The sequence below is a fragment of the Dermacentor variabilis genome, chromosome 10 (genome assembly GCF_050947875.1).
Source record: "Dermacentor variabilis isolate Ectoservices chromosome 10, ASM5094787v1, whole genome shotgun sequence".
In the NCBI taxonomy this organism is placed as follows: Eukaryota; Metazoa; Arthropoda; class Arachnida; order Ixodida; family Ixodidae; genus Dermacentor; species Dermacentor variabilis.
Genome location: NC_134577.1, coordinates 59525677 through 59545976, shown reverse-complemented (window position 1 = coordinate 59545976; position 20300 = coordinate 59525677). Strand labels below are relative to the sequence as shown.

Here is a 20300-nt window from a genome sequence, read left to right as displayed (position 1 = left end):
GTCAACATATATAGCTTAGGACTTGTTGAGTCCAAACGTTTCCTTTTTCTATGAATGGAGCTGCAGAGCACCAAAACAAGCATGCAGTGTTTCGAACGCTGTCGTACAACTCATAGTCTGACATAATGCCCATTGTAAGGTAAACATAAACCCTCATTTGTACGTAAGTCCTAATCTCACCACACATTGCTCGAACATCAAAATTTCCTTTAAAACCATCCCGTGAAAACATTTTGAATGCACTTGAGAGAATAAGCCGGCGCCAGCAGGTACTAAACATTAGCTACTATGCTGAGAAACAACTGCACTGCGAGAATAATTTCGGTTCTTACCATGCTGGCGTAATTTGTTCCTTTGGGACGGATTGTCTACTTGAATACGGACAGTTTTATGCCGGTTGTATTAATAGAGCAGGGTGGTATGGCAGTTATCATACAAGAACACCTTATGTATAAGAATAGAATAAGATGTGCCTCCTACTGCCCATGCCTGAATAATTTATTTGCACTTGAACGAACAAAATTACGATACCCATCTCAGGGTAATTTTGGTCTAATCAAAAATACATTGCTGGGCTTGGTAAATATCTCCTAGTTTAAGCCAATTTATGTCCTCTGCAGGATTAAGTCCTCCCCCAGAGAATACAATTACCCTTGTCTTGTCCCAGCGGACGCAACCTCATGTCTGCAAATCTCCTAATTTCATCATATCACGCCACTTCGTTCTCTGCCGTCTCCCACTAAGCTTCCCTTTCCATAAATTGTAGCAAAGCATCGCTTACCTTGCCCTACTCATGTCTTGCAAAATTATACGTGCCCCTAATGTCAAATCTAATATCAGCTACCCCTCTTTCCCCCCTAATCCACACCATTGCCTTCCCGCCACTTAGCATCAAACCTATTACGTTTTGCTCCACAGCAATTCGCGGAGTCTCATAACTTCTCGTGTTTCTTTGTTAAGCTCCCGCATTATTCTCTCATGTTGCCAATGGTAGAAAGCAAGGATTACACAGATTTCTTTTCAAACACAATGCAAGATTGTGGTCATGACGGAGCAATACCTACCGCATGTGCTGCAAACCATTTTTATCCTTCTAGAAGTTGCTTTCTCAAGATCAGCTGTCATGCTCGAGCAATGATGATGTCCTCATAACCAGAGCCTGCTGGTTCATGACAGCGAGAAAAAGAAAACGATTTGGCTAGTAGCACCCGCGATGACGCGCGCTCTAAGACAGGCAGGTGAGCGCGCGCCTCCTCTCTAGCCCGGCCGTGGCTGCGCTAAGCTGGCCTCGCGGTGAACGAGCGCGTAAACCACCCGCGCCCTATCTTGGAGGTCCTCTTCGGCGGGTGCAAAGCCTTGGCTAGCCGAGATCGCAGTGACAGCACATGCGCATTCTAGCACACGTAAAGTTAGAGATCGCGTTATCTCAAATTGCTCAGGCGTGTCCAGGCGAGACAGAGCACAAGCGTTCGGTCCCGCTCTGTATTTGCTTATCACGCCTGCACTGTGACAGCGAGTGTTCGTGCTCATCGAGCAAGCTCTGTTCATGTTTGCCTGTGCGCACGTGACAGCATGCTTGGTAATTGAATCTTTACTGCAATTTCTGCCGCGTGTAACGAATAAAACTGCGAACCTCACCATATTGTGGATGTTGAATACTGAGCTATTACAATCTACGCTGGGCCTTTCGAGCGAAAGCGCAACTTTTTTTTTTTTGGAGCTTCACAGGACTTTTCGAAATCGCCTATACCATATAGCAGATATCTATTCATTGAGCTGGATTATGCAGAGGTGGACATTATACTGAAAACAAAATTCATACCTGACAAATAAGCAAGAATTTCACTTATCATCTCTTTAAGTAACTGACAAATTGAAGCCAGTGATTTCAAGACAGACTGGCTTGGTTTCGAATTTTGAAACTAGCACCATTCTTGAGATAAGCGCAGTCAATTTCACTATCAAAATTGACTGCTTTTCTTTTTACCTTAAAAAAAACGCCTTTACGCAAAAATTACTGGAACAAGAATGCATTTCATCCCACACTTTTGGAACACACATATAGAAACTGATGTGATGCCCATAATTTTTCCTTAGCATATATGACTTTTGAAGCCACCGGCTACAATTCGTTTGCAGTATTTGCTGCGAAGTAATAATTTTAAATGTGAACGAGCAAAACAGGGTTAGTAGATATTCATTTCGGTTTCCTGGGAAGACATTGTGCTCCTCTATGTGACCAACATAAAGAAGTGGAATTGTGCTACATGCCAAGTTTGATTTCTAAAACTTATTTTATAATTAAAAAAATGAAAACAAAGCCAGCAACCGCGGAGCCTTCTAGATCTTTTTCCGTTTCACAGATGTAACCACAGCTGGAGCGCCAGTTTGGGCCCCACCTACCCTTTCTTGTGGTGATCCGGTTCACAGAAGTACCTTATTAATTACTATAATTATGGTTCACTTCTGATTTTTTAATTTTAATGGGTATCGCAACAGTTCACTGACACAGTTCCTCTTTGACAGTTGTACTTTGATTCGAAGCCTTACACGGTTTATTCAATCAGTTTAGGAAGAAAATATTGAAGTATTTCCGCTCAATATACCTGCGGCTAAGTTATATGTAATCCAAAAGTTACGATAATAACTCAAATTTGTTAGCAAAATTTCTATTTTTGTAACTATGTCAGGCAGCTGACTAATACACTTGAAATGTACATACACAGAATTTTTTTTACTGGCATTGACCCGTGGGGCTATAACACGTAGGATAAAAAAACTTGGTGAGACATGGGCGATGATAAAGCGGATGTTCTTATGAAAATTTCAGACGATATTGAGGGAGCAGTTGACGTCTAGGAGAATAAAAATTAATAACGAGGGAGAGTGGATAATCAAAGGGCAGGCGGGAGGATAGTTCACATTCAGGACAACAAACGGCGGTAGACCATAACGGTTCTTTCTGCTGAGCTAAAGGAGAACCAAAGAAACGCTGCGCAAATTTTTCAATGCATAGAACAGACCAGATGTGTTTGAATAGAGAAAAGGAGAACCAAAGAAACGCTGCGCAAATCGTTCAATGTATAGAACAGATCAGATGTGTTTGAAGAGAGAAACCGTAACGAAGGGAAGCGCTGCGGTTGATAGCAGAGAATTGCGCGGTGTGATAAGTTTGAAGGCACAAGACAGCGTCCACTGGCACAAGACGCAGGTATAAGAAAGAGTAGTCACTCTTTCTTACACCTGCGTCATTGAAGGCGACTAACAGTTGTGAGTGGCCTTCATCCCACAGTGTGCACGAGGTATCGCTATGCGATCGCCCTTTCGACCACGGTTATGTTTATCGCCTGAAGCGTCTTAGTGGCACTGTTTTTCGCGCACTGCTGATTGTGAATGCGGAAACTACCATCCAAACTTCCAGCGACAATTCCCAACGATCGCCGTTCCTCTTCGGTGCCATCGGTCTATGCTGCTTCGTCCTTCTTGCCGTCTTCATTGGCTACCTGATGCAGGGATCAAAGGATCGTAAGTGAAAAGCAAATTCGTATACAAGCAATCGCAGTTGAATGTCAGGCACCCATGGATGTCCTTCAGAATCGCTGCTGATTGCGAATGCCTCGAAAGATTGCCATTGCAAGGAATACATGTGTGAGCGGCTGCTTGAGAGACATTATCAACGAAATATCTATGTTACCTAAATCAAGGCGTAGTACGTATACCGAAGAATGTGAGACTTGTTCTCTCAACAAAATCTTTCTCCCTGCCCGTCACTCTTACCTAGAGCACCATTTATGTGAGACGCCTCCCACACCACTGGCTTAGCTAATCATCATGCCAACGTTCTGTGAGACGTTTCGTTTCGTAGCTGGCTTGGCGCCGTTACTCCTGTCCAGCAGCAGCTGAACGAAGTGCCGCGCCGGGCCGAGATGGCGCACCCGCGTATGAAATGAAAACCGTCCGCGCAGTCCAAGCGCAGCGCTCAACTTTGTCATTATTGCGAAGCAATTACAGGGACACTCCTGGCGCATTTTCACCGTCAACGTCGATGTCGCCGCGATGTTTCACCTATGCAGTCCAAGGGCGATAACACCGTCGCCGCGCGTCGTATGCTGTGTGTGCCAGTGAAAGCACGCGGGAGAAGCCGACTACCGCGGCTCAACCTGGCGCGCGCGAAGGAAGAAAGCGGAGACACAACGCGCTGTCTTCCGTCGCGCGGAAGGACGTCGGGGGGTTCCCGGGAGGCAGGGAGCGGGTGCGGCGTTGTCCTTTTTTTTTTTTTTAGTACAGGTCGTAGCGTTACACTTGACGCGGACTCGACAAAGATAGGGTTCAACTATAGGGTTCCATACCGTTCGTTGACTTCCGGTTCTCCCTATGTGTGCAGCTGAAGAGCCGGAAGAAGCGGACGTTACTGCTGGCGGCGGTGGTGGCGGCGGTGGTGGAGATGGAGGAAGTTATAGTGGCGGAAAGAAGCCTTTGACACCACGTACACCTCGGACGGCCGGTGAGTGTTCGTCATCTTCCGCTTCAAGTTTATTCTTCCTTTTTAGATGAAGGAAACAAAAACAAAGAAAAGTACTTAGACGCATATCCAATGAATGGTAGGAGGTCTAAACACTTGTAACTTGCAGCAGAAAAGGGGAAAACAGTCACTGAAAAAACAACTTCGCGCAGAAATGAAACTGTCAGGTACAGTGATTATTAGATATTTAGCATAGCTAAATATCTAATATTTAGCAAAGCATTAGCAATCTTTAGCAAATTTAGCAATATTTTTCAAAGCAGTTGTCTAAAGAAACCGTAAAAAGAAGGCAGCATAACTGCTCGCGTCAACGATGGTCAATGCAGATGTTTAACCTGAACATGAAAGAGTATTTAAAAAGTCATTAAACAAACAAGGCTAAGTAGCGTTGTCCCTAGTTAAAACAACTGAGGCAGCTGAGAGCACCGAGGTTTAATGGATTCCCATCTACCGCAGGTAGTGCACCAGCCGGTCCTGAGGCAGGTAGAAGAATGTTCTGAATAGTTCGTTTACCAGTTATCAAACACCATACAACGGTATAGGGAGTCGAGACAAAAGCATCTTGAATATGTACACGGCTGCTTGTTTACACGGTGACCTCATTTGTGTCCGTTTCCGCTTCAACTTCACGCTCATCTGGTATGGAGTTTATATCACCAATACTTCATTTTTGGCGTTTCAAATGAATGCCGGCATTCATTCGGCTAACTGCCAGAAAGAAAATATTGACAAGCTGAATACACAAACCAAATCATTCGTAGGCGGCCATTAGCACACGTTCACTCAACGTATGTCCAGTATCAGGACTGGCTCGCATTTTATCTCGTAAACCGCGTGTTAAAGAGAATGCGCGAAATATAAAAGTAAACCACGTGACTACGCGCCATCGCACAGCTACGACAGCGCTCTTTAGAGTGCTCGGTGAGAAAGGAAACATCTCGCCTCTAGCGCGTCACCCTGCGCAGCGCATCGCGTTTGATTAGCTCAGGCTTGCTCACACATAGACGTTATATCGATTAGCTCATCCTTATGCTTGTAATTCTATCAATTTGTACCGAAAGAAAAAAAAATATTTTGCAGATCCCAAGCACTGTGGGAATCAATGTTATGACAAGAATTTTGCGGTTACATGGTTACACAGCATTGTTAGCTTCATGTTCCGTAATGCGGTATCAGGTGGAAACAAAGCCTCTTCAAACAGAGTATGGATGGTTGGCGAGCATGCATGTCCGTGACGACAGCAGCGAGATGACGACCACGTTGAAAACGATCGTACGCCAGCAACACCATTATTTACTCAGGCCCTACGCGAGCTCAGGGCATAATTGTCCACTTCTACATAGGCAGTGGACTATGGTAAACGAGAGAAAAGCAGAATACGACGTCATCAGCGAGTACGTGCTATGAAATCTTTCGTATCTATGGCTTTATCACGTTGCATATGTAAAACGACGATGGATTTGTATTCCGGCGAACTACTGTTAACTAATGATCAACTTGGGTGATAATGATGCCTGTACCACGCCGCACAATTTCTGCATAGCGTGCCACGAGGAGATCACAGAGAAAAGTGGGCTAGTCACGTAGACAGCCTAGTCCAACTCGGCACCACATAACGTGTACTGGCACACGGAAAGAAGGCGACAAAGGGGCACGAGCTGAAAGCGCCCAGCCTTTCATTAGAGCTGGCTGGCTTGCTTTCAAACGAGAGCATTCTACGGGCTATCGCAGCCTACAAACATAGAGGGTGCGCCATAAATACTGCCACAAGGCTTATGGCTAAATTTTGCTAGCAAATTAAAGAACATTATTAGGAAACTGTCTGTAGCTCATTAACCAAGTAAATTAGGTATGCAACAACGAAGAATTTATCCAATTCTTCCGCTCCTCGACTTGATGAGGGCCTCTAAACGCCCTGGGTATGCTTCCATCACGACCCGCAAGAATCCACAAGATATTTTTTTTTTCTATGCTGGCTCTACTGATTCTTTCAGGGCAACCATGCTGGTGTACTGAAGGGCACGGTCCCCTTTTTTTAAGTATAGCCCACGCACACTTCACTCGGCTTAGTTGAGGGTTGCTTGCCGGCCACTTTCAGCTGAAAAGAAGTCTGGAGGGAGGGCATCGACACCAGTACTGTGGTGTGACTTACGCTTAGATTCTTGTACTGGGGAGGTGTCCTGGTGCGATGTAAAAAAAGTGCTACTGCTCAAAGGGGGGACAAGGATGAGGGCCAGCGAAGCAGTCTCTAAAATCTTTAAAGTGTCTGTGAGCGCCAATCATTGCACCTTTCGCCACAAGGACAAGAGGAATGCTACCAGCTGTTCAGCTCAACTCAAACCACGACAGTCACCGCATGCGAGCTCCTTAAAACTGTTCATCTGACTGCATCTGCGAGCTCTGACGTCGGAACAAGCACATGCGGAGCGCGCCTTCTGCTGTGATTGGTTGAGTTTTCTCTCGACAAATTCGATGAAATGCCGGGATGCTAGTCATATGCAGCTTCGATATAAAACACTATCGAAATATGATAGATTTAAAAAATGGTTGACGAAACGATGTGCAGATGTTTAAAATTAAATGCAAAATTAGCGATCAAGATGTGTGCCAGTAATTATGGGGCACCCTGTATACCGTAGAAACACTACAAAGGAAAGAACTAGCCGGTGCAGCTTGTTTCATTCGATGAAGAACATAAGGTTTTATTACGTCTACTGATAGTCGCTCATGATTGCTGTAGAATTCGTCAATGTTGCCCGCTATATCCTGATGGATTAGGAATCGTACGCCGTACTACTTCTCACCTGGAAGTCCTCTATAGAAGAGGACGTGGCTATTACCAGTTCTTCAAACCTCACGAGTTCTTCGAACCTCACGAAGGCCGATGAAATCCCCAACAATGCCCGATAGCTCCTCAAAGAGACCTCGTAAGTTAGCTTCACTCTAGAAAGTTCGGGTGTACGACGCTGCCAAGGTCAGTTTCCATTGGCGGCCTGTCCGAGTCGAGAGATCCTTAGCACCTTTGGTTGTGTTACAGGTTTCACCGCCGCCTTGGTGAGGTGCTCTACAGCCGCTGGGCACTGAGGGCCATTGGTTGATCGAATGAGTAATTTGGGAGGGAGTGGCCGAATACTGCACCAGTGAGGCCAATTCCTGTACTAGTGAGGGAGTAAAGACACTACCTTAATGAACTCTCCCTTGGTCAACTTCGCTCTAGTTAATGTCAAAGGAAGTGGATTCGACTCTCACCAAAGGTCAAGGATGCGACTCTCAGCAAAGGCCGCGGGTTCCAGTGCCATAATGAAGTCTATATTAATGTCTTAATTATATTGGCCTTACCACCAAAGGTCGCGGGTTCGACTTCCACATAAGCTCCAGGGTTCGACTACCACCGAAGGTCGTGGGTTTGAGTGCCTGAACTAACTCTCTCCTAATAAACTGTGCCTTTATTTTCCACGTGATGAGCGGCATCGGAGCCAGCTGTGGAAGAAGACTACGACGAACGCACAAGCAGTAGCACGAGAGCGTATCTGCGCAAGGCGACCTCACATGACTTTCTGTACCACACGCCGCGTTTTCAAGACCATCGGGATATCAGCCTCTTAAGGCTTTCAACTTAAAAAAAATAACTTCCGATAAGACCTTTCGATGCAAGTTTCTCGTCATGCACTGACGCATGACATAACATGATAATGCTTTTGTGTATAAACACCGCGTGGAAAACGTCTATGGATGGTATTAATACCGGCGTAGACAAAACGTCTACAAAGTCAATGCCTAATTCAAAGTCTTGCGTGTATGCAGGATACACTAAAACAAATGACTGCTTCGCCCCAGTGGTTTCAGCAGCTTGTCAGTTTGGTGCCTCATGACCTCTATGAAGGTGTTAAGATTAGTAGTCTAGCGAAACGATTTATTAGAATTTTCAGTACTGAGTTACGTGCTTTGTACGTATGTACGTAGTTTTCCGAACAAGGTAAGAAAGAAAAAAGCGATCGTCGCCCAATGGTTAGGGCACCGGGTTCTGCTAGAGGTTGGATTCCAACATTTGTCACATATTCTTTTTTTACTACCAAGGCGAGGGAAGAACCTAACTAGCAACCACATACCTGCCACAAAGTGCCAAGAATTAGGCAAGGAATGGTACGCAGTATAATATCGCTCTAGCTAACTTGTTTGCTCCTTCACGCTTGTTATCACTTTGCCGTGGAAATGTTCGTGCGTGCGCGTTATTTTCCGACTACGGGTAATCGGCGCCCGCCACGTAATTAAAAACAATCCCAAACGCGGTGCGATGTGATAGGTGATGCTCTAGAGGCAGCATGTTTATTCTCGTACTCAGCTCATTAAAAAGCATTGTCGTCGCTTCGCGCCGGCGTTTTGTAACGTAATACATACTATTATTTTGTAGGCTTTTCTTAAAGCGTGGAAAGAAGAGCCGCTCAATATAGAGCGCGTCGAAAGCAATTGAAATCGGTCTTTTCGAAGGCGATCAAACACCTAAACTATTGTCATGTTTGCCGTAAATGTAATAATAATAACGAAGAACACAAACTCTGCAGTTATTTCCATCGTCATCAAAAGCGTTCCTTTTTTATTAAACTCGGTACAAGATAGCGGAGACATACTGTATATATCACATGTCTTTTTTTTTATAAATTACTAATTTATATCTTGCCGCCTGTGTTAAGTACTGCAACTCGGTCAGTTCAGGTAGATTATTTAAAGCAGCAGTTGTTGCTCGCGAGAAATATCCCCATTCCCCCAGGTTCCTCCCTAAAATTACTGAACACCTTTAACTAACTCTGTCTATGGTCACACGTAGCAAATGTGAAATTTAACCCTAATGTACCTAAGTCCGTGTAATGCCTCTCTTCTTTGCTGACCGAAAGGTTTCAAATAAAAGGTAATTTCTTCAGGAACAACGCCTACTAATGAAACAACATCTGCGGAAACAAGTGGAGCCCCACCAGTTACTGGCCCACCTGGAAAACTCAGCCCTACTCCAACCCCAACTCCAACGCCAGCTCCACGACCCGGGCCAGTTCCTACGACAAATACGAAAGCATGTAAGAGCTGGTATCGTAAACTTTAACCGCTTTTTACGCAGTCCGGTGCGCCATTCGGCACCAATCTAGGGAGTATTCATACCTACACGTGCTTAAATGCTTTTAACATGGCATAAGCGTTCGTGAGAATACTCCCGTTTAAATATATATTGCTACGGCACTACTATTCGATGCTATGCTCATGTTAGCCAAAAGCACGGCTTAACGCTGAAAGCGGCTACACAGCTACGAAATGAAAAAAGTAAGTTTACCAGGCAAAAAACACTGCCTAGGCACTCTGCCTTCGTGCTGTCTGTCGCATCAACGCGACCGATGCGCCGAGAACACAGCGCTCACGGAGCTCTCAGCACAGGCCGCACTCGACCCGTTTCGCAGGTCGCTTTCAAGATACGGGCCCGTGCGTCTCTCTTCAACGCTATGTAAGCGCTGAGAACACGGTGCGCCAAGCTATCAGCATTCGGCACTCTCTCTTGGCATCGCACATCGCTTTCAAGATACTGCCCGCGCCAGCGAGCCAGAAGGAGCCGCGGCCGGAGCACGGTTGATGGCGGTTCATAACGGTTCGACGAGGATGGATAAGGCGCTAAAGTGGGATAATGACTTATAATGATCGCAAAGTCATCAGTCCGCCTGGCGACGCCACCTGCTGTACTTTGCTGGCGCCATACGTTCACGTTGCGCGAACCTTGCGCAGCACTTCGTGTCACCGCAGCGCTGTCGCATTTACCGTCATGGCGCCAAAACGACCACGGCCGCTTACTGAAGAATAACCGAAACGCAAAATCGCAGGGTATCGGTGTCAATACAGATTACGCCAGAAACAACTCGAAAAACACTGCGCACAGCGGGGTAACTACAGCCACACGCAACAAGAGTGAACACTGCTTCCACTCGCCTCTTCTATAAGTCGCCTCGTGCACGTCTTCATCAGTTCGGTGTTGAAACCGCGCTTCTCCGTTTCACGGTTGTTTCGTGGTAGTTCTCGCAATTATACTAAGCAGAACATGTTACGAGCACGAAACATCGCGTCTTTAATGTATTGGAAATGCTTACGCATCGTTTAGCTAACTCTCAGAAGAAATTCTGAGCGGATTTTTTTTTCTGTGTTCTTCCACAATATTTTGTTTCTGTTTTCAACCTTGGCTCCTTTTTTTTTTCAGTTCTTGCTCTGCGGATTCAACTCGACGTCACAATCGTAAATCCAAGTTTAGTTGCCGACGGCGACCGTTTGCAAGGATTCATCCCTGCCGTCTGATGTTTTCAAATTAGCACAATATTATTTTCGTCGCGCATTGCGCTCAGCTGTCAGCTGTTTCGGCACAAACCTGTCTCCCTTCCAGTCGAAATCCGGCGAACGGACGACTTCGCCAAACGAAGCGTTTCTGCTCTCCTTCTAACAGTCGCTGAGTGGCCACAGTCGGTTCGTCCTTTTCAGTCTAAAAATGTGTTGCTCCAAAGGCACACACATAAGCTTCGACCTTGCCACACAGCGGCGTGGATCGTACTAGACACAAACCGGGTCACTTGCAGTACAGAGCTTTAAGACTGAAAGGTGCTCTCGGTTATCGCCGTTTCTGCAATAAAATTTATTACTTTTACGTACTCTGGGCAGGAGGGGGGGAGGTCGTATAATGTAAGGGGTGGGATATAATTAATACTTTATACACAAATAACAGTGAATCATATTTAGTATTGCAAAAATACTGGCAACAAAAAGGGTTACTTACTCATAATATGTACGAAGTAGTTCCTACTTGCCTTACATTTTTCAATATGCTCCACAAAACGCTATAGAGCTTAGGATGTGACGGAACTTGAGCGTAGGAAATAGAGCTTAGGATTTGACGGCAATATTCTTGAACATCGAAGGGACACCGCGAAGCGAGGAAGCAAATTTCGTTCGAAGTAACAATCTGCATTGAGGGGTTCAAGCGTTGTCCCAGCATTGAAACTTCTTTTTAACTTGATGTACATCGACCGAGAAATTCTGATGAAGCAGGCCAGGCACTTCTCTTTCCCGTCCGAACCCCTTCTTCTTCACGCCCTGTTTGCAGTCTCTGTAGACGAGCTCGTCTGCACGGTGGGGGGAAAGGCCATCTTTCCCGAAATGATCCCCACTGACGGGCTGTGCGACTACATCTACTACACCAGCGTTGCGGTGGTTCACGGCATCATGTACGGCATTGAAACCGAAGAAAGCTGGGAAATGTTCAAGCTGGTAATGAAGAACCTCACAAAGACTTCCGGTGGCATCGGATTCGATATCCGGTTAGTAATTTTTAGTCATCTCATTATGCCAAACAAAGAAGCGCCACGGATAAGAACTGCTGAATTTTGTGAATTGGAAAACGGAAAACACCTGGCGCCGAGAAATATCCATTTTGAGGCGTGCGGTACACATCGGTAGTTTAGTGGCTTTAGCCTGCGTACAGGTTTAGACGAAGCCTTTATCACTGCCAACTCATTGATAGGGCTTCTCTTTCTAGCCACTACAGAAGCTACCAGAAAAGTTCAATCGCCTCCTAAGAGAAAATTTCTGAAGGGAACAAAACTTCACGCAAAAGCATTAAAATGTAAAATAGGCGTTTTCCTAAGACAGCAAGAGGTGAAATGACGACGCCATGGTGGATGGCTTCGGATTCACCACATGGGCTTCTTCACCGGGCGACCGACCGGTCCGCAGCACATCGCCTTGGTCCAGCGACCATAGCCATGTTCGCTGGGCCAAGCCATGGACTCTTAGGTCATGGTCCTGCGACCATGGCCTAAGAGTCGGACCGCACGACCGAGTCTTGCGGACCCACTCTTAGCCGTGGATTCTATACTCGGAAAATTGAAAGACCTGACGAACAAGTTGTATACCTGTATTTACTCCAGTATGTTCACCCACTCTTCACAACGCTGAACAAGGAAATGCAGAAGGAAGGAGCGAGAATCCGCATGCTGAGTGACCGCATTTCTATTGTCTTTAAAAAATTGTTGAAGCATATCGCAACCCCGATACCTCCGTGACACGCTGCTCGATCGATTGCGTTATAAAGACCGAACTAACTTCATCCCACTCGAAGAAGTCTACTTTGGCGGCATGGTAACGTCAGAGTTATCTAAACCACTTGACGCAGACCCTACAGATGTGCAGAACTTCCGCCTGAAATGTTTGGAATTTTATATTGACGGCGAAGTCAAATAATCAAAAGATTTCCGCTAGTCGATTCATAGATGACGCGGCTGCAGGCAATCGATCGCCGCATTGTGGTAGATACGTGTTGCGTCGATTGCTCCTCTTGTTTCTTCGTTCTCTTGATTGTTTACGGAAGAGAACATCAACAAGCTCGACAACTAATAGAGGCATCTTCGAAAACACAGACCCAGGTTTACCTGCAGATGTGAGTGTGGGACATATTCGGATGTGCGCGCGACAAACCACTCAAGGTGACGTGTCCCTATGTTTCCAACACTCAGTGACTTCTTGAGAAAACTCTTCTGGCCCCCTCATTGCAGCACTACCGTGTAGAGAGTTTCCTTTCAAATTAACCTTGTCAAGACAAAGAACAAACTGGAAGCAGCAACCTTGCAGGCGACCCTTGATGCCAAGCAAGATTTGTTAGCAGCGCACGGTTTCGATTTTTCAATGCGCCAACGGCACATGAATCTCATGCGAAAAGAGTGTACAACTTGGGATGAACGATCTATCGACCATTGAAACATTTTTTTTTGCAATATCTTACGCGACACACGGGTGGGAACGGTCGTACGCCTCCAGCCGGGCCGTAGAGCCTTCATTAATTTTAGCATTTATTGCAGTTTTCCTTGATGTGTGCATGTGTTTTAACATTTGAATGATTTTTCTCCTACGTTTGACAATGTCGAAGCTGTGCACAAATAAATTGCCGTTGCCACCACTGCAACTTGCACTGGTCACATCATTTTAGCTTAAGCCCAGTGACTTGAATAAATCCTTTCAAACGAATACATAAATAAGTATTAAAACTAAAATCTACAATGCATTTGCACAGCACGAACGCAGCTTATCTTACAGAGAACACACTAAACAGCCGCATTTTCCCTATATCTAGAGAAATATATGGAATTTTTTTCTATCCGAATTAGGGGGAAACTTGCTTTGGAGGTTGGCGACATTGAGTGTGAGGGATTCGGCAAGACAGCAGCAGCAGCACCCAGGCAACAGACACGGTGAAGAAAGTTCGGAAGGGCTCGTAAAAAAGGCTGCGCTTACCGAACCTACTCAGGCGTCTAAAGTGGACATCATTATTGTTACATTCCGCCGTGGGAACCGCCGCTATGTTTTAAGATCTCTGCAAAACGTTCCACGAAAAGTTTATAACATTTCACTATGTTCATTCATTCTCAGGTACTCAGCCCCGAGTAGCATGAACGGAACGACCGAACAGAACCTGCAACGTCATAGGAGCTACAACAACATCAAGCACTACGGCGTGTTGAACGTGTTGCACACATCAGCAAAAGTGAAGGGTCTATACGACAAGGCGAAAGTGCTTCTTGCAGTAAGTGCATCGTTACCCCTGGTCCACGTGTGACATCGCATTCTAATGCTTTTTGTCGGTGCGGTTGCTCTGTTCCCTAAAATAAGCGTTTTGACAGGCGTTGGTCGGATGAGAATATTGGTTTACCAGCCATACCGATTTATCAAGTCCGCTTCTAGGAGAGAATGAAAGACAGGTGGGCCGCATGATCAATAGGGTCTCCCAAAAGATATACGGAATGAAAGAAGAAGACACTCTCAAGCTAGTCAACAGCCTAATTGTCACGTACTCCTTGCCGTACCACGTGAAGACCAAGGCAGAAAGAGAGCAAGCAGACACCATCCTCAGGAAGGCGTACAAGACGGCTCTGCATCTAACCAGAAACACGTCGAACGAGAAGTTGCTCCAGCTGGGCATCAGCAACACCTTCAGTGAGCTCGACGAGGCTCTGCTGGGTACGCAAACCGCGAGACTCAGAGGCACCGCTACGGGACGAGCGCTCCTCCGGAGGTTGGGTCGGGATACGAGCGGACTGACAGACAGATACGCGGACGTACCGGACCACCTCAGGAAAACCATTAATGTGGGACCACTGCCAAAAAATATGGATCCCAACCTACACGAAAACAGGCTAAAAGCTAGGGCCGAATACGTTGAGAGAACGCTAGCCCAGCTAGACAATACAGTATACACGGACGCCGCCGTATATCCACACGGAAGAGAACGCGTGGCCGGGACGGTAGTGGTTTAACAAGGAAGGAAACCCGATCACGTATGCCACGGCAAAGGTCGCTGGCACAGCGGAGGCCGAGGAGATTGCCGTAGCGCTGGCGGCAGCGGAAGGTTATAGACCGTTTTTTCGTAGGCGCCGCCATTTTGTGAACGCAGTGGCGCCGCCTATGAGCAGCGCCATACTGGCTTGGGTGAAAGCGATGTTTTGCATGGCAGGTATACGCTCGGCGGTAGGTTCTGGCGTTTGTTTTCGCGGTCGTGCGGCCTGTTTTGTATAACGCGCGTTTTCTACGTGGTAAACGGTTCTGTGAGACGTACTGAAGTGGTTTAAGGCGTCATGGCCGGAACTTCTGCTGGCGTTGAAGTGGACGGAACACGCAGCGCGACGTGTGCGCGCATAGTTGAGCCTACAATCGGCCTCGGAGCTCAGTTGTGTATTTCTAATGTTCCAATTACTAATGTGATCTTATTGCAGTATTATCCTCTATTTCTAAGCTGCGGTTTAGGAGCCATGAAACGTAAGCGACGATCGTAACAGCGTGGGTACCGTTCTGCTACGATAGGAGTTGTGCTGTTATACTTTGGCAAGCGTTCAAACTGTTCGCTGCCGGTTACATTGCGCGACCATACTTGGTTCGATGGATGAGGTTTCCACCCCTGAATAAAATAGTTTTGGCAAGTAATAGCAGCATACCGTACAGTCTGAATTAAGATTGTCCAGCAAAGGGATTGTTTACGAACTGCGCGAGCGTCCTAAGCAGTCCTATGTGCTGGATTACATATATCTTTGTTCTATATACCGCATGGTCCAATCATACGGCATCAGCGGTTATATATTTATAAGCGTTGAGCGGCGTGACTATGCGAGGTCCTACTGCGGCGTTAGCCCGTTTTATCTTGCTTTTTCGAGAAAGAGGATGACAACCAAATTTTTTTTTTCGGTTGCGTTCGTTCCGTTCTCTACGACGCACTCACACGTATTACGGAAATTTTGTCCTCAAAAATAGGCATCGCATTCTTTTTATGCGATCCCTCTCATATATTATGGCTGTATGCAGGCCAAAAAGACAATGCCGAAGCGCACAGCTTACATATGTGTCGTGCTGGTTCACCGAATGCAGTAATCGCTGTGTTGAGCAGCGCCATGCATCGGCCTCAGGCAGGAAGGCTAGCGTATACATATGGTAATTTGAAGCCTACTAGTCATGAAATGCGCGAGAACGATGCCCGTGCATCAGAAATATTTGATAGCGCCTGCAGCTTAGATGTTTCTTAGTTGCGTTAGGTTGGGGGGGGGGGGGGGGGCGTTCACGAACGTGCGCTCTTATGCAGATAGTGAGCAGGTTTACCATTTCATGCTGCTAATACAGAGACACCGGTTTTCTTTGTTGAATTAAAACCGATATGAGCAAGATAGTTCACAACACATACACACCGCGACTGATAATGTGCGTACACCGCGGCTGATAAAGCGCGTCACATTTTTGCGCCCCCAAGAGATATTTCCGCCTACTGTAGTTAATATGAACGGACATGGCGTAAATTTCACAAAGTACGATCTAAAACATCTCGAAATCGTTCCGCAGCACGCGACAGCAATACTTTCAAGCAGCGCCGCGCCGGATCGCCCAAGCCAGAGAGGAGGAAAGGCGCTCCGCGCTCCCTATCCTCCTCGCCCGATGAAACGGTCTATAGAACAGGCTGATCTCTCAACATACTGACGGACTTAAAAGAGCTGTGCGGGAACTACACGAGGGGCAGAATCAGCAAAACTGCCCTCAGAATACTCAGCGGAGCCACCTCCACCGAAAAGGAAAAGCCCAGGCACAACCTAATCTGGATCCCGGGTCACGTAGGCATAGTGGGGTACAGCCTAGCTCGAGGCAAAGCGTTCCGGGCAGGGCGGTCGAATGCCCCGGAGACCCACCTACAGGCTTGCGAGAGGGGATAAGCAGAGACCCTGAACTTACATAGACGAACTAGAATTAAATAAGCGCCACCACACAAAGCCCTCACAAAGGAGGAAGCGACCAGCTCTCGCAGACTACAAACTCCTCCCCCAACTTACACGTGCTCAATAACATGTTTCCGACACAATACAGGGCCACCTGCCCTTGGTGCGGTGCCACACCTACACTCTACCACATCACCTGGGAGTGCGAACGCAACAAAGCATTCCACAAACACGAACACCCGAGTGCGGAGCAAGGGGTGAGTCGGCTCATCAGCAGCGAGCTCACGGCCCAAAGAGCCCTAGTGCAGCACGCGAGCGATGCAGTACGACTCAGTGGAGCCTTGGAATAGGGGCTCACCCTTGCCGAAGAGAAGTCTCAAGTCGCCAGCGCCAAGAAGATGAAGACGACGGAGACCTCGTAACCGCAAAACTCTTGAAAGACTCAATAAAAGTTTTCACTCACTTACTCCCGCAGGAACATCACCCTTTGGAGTACTAGGTACAACTAACACTCTGGTCTTACGTATGTAACGAGCACCCGGTTTCAACACACAAATTTAAAGAAAAAACTATATTCCACGATTGTAACACGTTTCTGAAATTTCTTACTTCGAGAAATCCTAAATTTTAGCCCTTTGCTGTTTCACTGTTCAGTTTTCCACGGTATGAGCGCGAGTAAGTGCGATTGCGTGTCAGGTGAACAAACAAAAAAAGTTTACTGTGCGCTATCTCCAGTGGACGAGTATCACTAGCCGTCGCGTTATCACGTCACCACGGTGTCTTGAGATGTGGAGTTCTAGGCTGGCCCGATGCGTCAGCTGCTCATGTCAGTCCACGGTACCAGTGCACGTGACTGGTATCGCTGCCCCTGAAACGTGCGATGGCGAGCGGCTACGAGCAAGGCTGGATGCGACGCTCCCTTGGGTGTTGTCGTCGCTGACACCGGCGGCACGATTCCGCCGCGACCGAGGGCCCGCTCTCTTTGTTTGTGGAACGAAACCGTGAGAAGGAAAGCACAGTGCTGCGCAAGACGGGCTGTTCGGCGACGATGGCTACGATATGGCGCCAGAGTAGCGTGCTACGTCAGTATGGAACAATGCGTGCTACTCGCAGCGTTTCCTTATTACTATAAACCGGGTACCTATATAATTATAATACGAGGTATTGACACGAGAAATGAGAACACGTATAGAGCTTCGCTCAAGTTTCGCAATAGGGAGTATCGTAATTGTCGGTGTTTGTTGTTGTTGTTGTTGTTGTTGTTGTTGTTGTTGTTAACAGTGTGCGTAACGAAGCCGAGCGAGAGAAGTCAATGATCGGGAATGAAGCACGGCATAGGTTACGTAAACAGACAACCAAGAAAATGAACGACACGTAGTGTAGCTGCCGGAATAAAGCAACAGCGAAAATAAGCAAAAGCAGAAAACAGCAATCCCGATATTCACATCCCATGCTATATGATCATGCGACTTAAACAGGTGGTAAATGCGTTCAGCGTTCCTTCATGATACCTTTCTAAATGAAAGTTTAACCACCACCACCACCACACACACGCAAAAAAAAAGCAGAAGAGTGTTTATAATTGCGCGATATCAGGTTCGGGCACACTGAAAGCTGTGAATTTATGCTTATACCTGAGGCTGCCGTTGAGAACTTGAAGAGACAGACAAATCTGTCCGTATCATCAAGGGTTCGTTTTAAGACCAGATCGTTAAAGAGCTCTAACCTTACTACTTATGACATATCCAAATATTCGCAAACCAGAACACAAACAGTACAGCAACCCTGAAACCAAAAGGCGAATGTAGAATTTTCGACTCTCGTTAGCCATTTAGTAGCTGTTGTTTGTAGATATCGTGCAAGGTTGCGTGCTGTCAGAAAATCTGACATTTCAACTAGCTTCCTGAAGAAAGCTAGGTGTAGTTAAAAAAGAAGGAACGAAAGATCACCAATCCGCACGAAAGCGAAGCATTGATGACTATAGAAATGTGTTAGGCAACTATGCAAAGAATAGGTTGCTTTTTCGACCACATATACTGGAGCAAACGCTTCGCTTAATATTTAAATTAACAAACATGGTTTCACGCCGGCACAGGCGAACTCACTCGATGACCGCGAACGTGTCGACACTGGCGGGATGAGCGCAAACAGAAAGAAGCAAACGCTTCCGCTGCCTCTCGCTTCAGCACGTCTCCGAAACGTGAGATTACGCGACCAGCAGCCCTAGGAGCATGGGTTTACAACGCACATGCAGCAATCAGCCATCTCGGCTCGTTCAACGTTTGCACCCGCCACAGATTACGCTTACGGGCAGCATAAGCGCACAACTACGTCTGCACGCATGCACAGCCGCGGCCGGGCTAGAGGAGATGCATGTTCACCTGCCCTCGTCTCCGGCCCTAAACACACGCTCGAACATGGCACCTCGTGATCAAATGCCACTGATTTCTTTGTGTCAACCAAAAACGCAAACAGAAGAGATAAACACGCCCAAAAAACAAACGATCATTACCAATTGTATGTTTACCTTGCCATTTTCGCTCTTTAGATTTGCCACTGACCCCCGCAATCATTTCGCCTTTTCTTTCAATGCTATTTTGATTTTTCAGAAATTGAAGGCTATACAAGTGTCATCAAACGTCGCCAACTCGAAAACATTAATTGCTCTCGGCATATTCAATTATCGCGGCAATAACGCGTTGGGCGTCCTCAGCGATATGTTCAACGATGCTGTCACGTAAGTGTAGAATGTCTGAACATATCATTTCCCATCGTGTATTACAGCAAAGCTTTCAATGAAACTAGAAGCACTTCAAAGCTTTATATCCATGTTTTTTGACAATATTCTAAGAAAAAAATCAAATCACTCACGAAGTTTATACTGTGAGAATATGTGGGGAAGCTGAAGGGCAGTGCACAGGAAAATTGTGTCAGTTAATTAGAGGGTAAATAAAAATTGCTAAGCCCTCATGTTGGGCGTCTTTAGAGGCGTTATATGAAACGCTTACTGAGTTTCCCCGCTCTGTCGGGAGGACCAAAAATGGTAGAAACTTCATATCAGCAGGAAATGAAGACCGCTCTCTTCCTAATGGCTATCGAAAGCTTGAAATGCTTATGCTAATGATGCGCTCTAAAATAATCAGTCCAGCTCTCTCAATTTCTTATGTCGTATAAAAAAAAACTTACCTTTTCGCGGTCTTCTCAGTGAATTACGCGAGGAACCTCATTTTATTTCTTTATGGCAGCAAATATGTTGTGATCAACTAACAATAAATTATGCAGTGAAAGTGTAAGCTAATGACAAATTTTTGCAGAAGATGCAAGTTTTACAGAGCGTCACACTGCGGTTATCCACAACGTTTCTCGCAGCCATAAAATGACTGTGAAAGACACAACTTCTGATTCAGAGAAAATAAATGGAACGTTATGAGCTATGTGTGGCGAAACCATCACAATCATGGCCTAAATAAGAGCGTTGCGAATAATTTGTAAAACACCGCCTTTCCCCAATGTCATGC

The 20300-nt window shown here is 46.3% G+C and overlaps 1 protein-coding gene across 1 annotated transcript in view; it reads left to right on the top strand.

Moving 5' to 3' along the window:
* Positions 1-1213: 1213 nt before the first annotated feature.
* Positions 1214-20300, top strand: part of LOC142559261 (uncharacterized) — a 41179-nt gene continuing 22092 nt past the window's right edge. Inside the window, exons 1-6 of the mRNA XM_075670885.1 lie at positions 1214-1238; positions 4385-4504; positions 9442-9591; positions 11646-11859; positions 13964-14117; positions 19392-19519. Of these exons, the coding sequence (XP_075527000.1) occupies positions 1214-1238; positions 4385-4504; positions 9442-9591; positions 11646-11859; positions 13964-14117; positions 19392-19519 (791 nt within the window). The remainder of the gene's footprint in view (positions 1239-4384; positions 4505-9441; positions 9592-11645; positions 11860-13963; positions 14118-19391; positions 19520-20300) is intronic.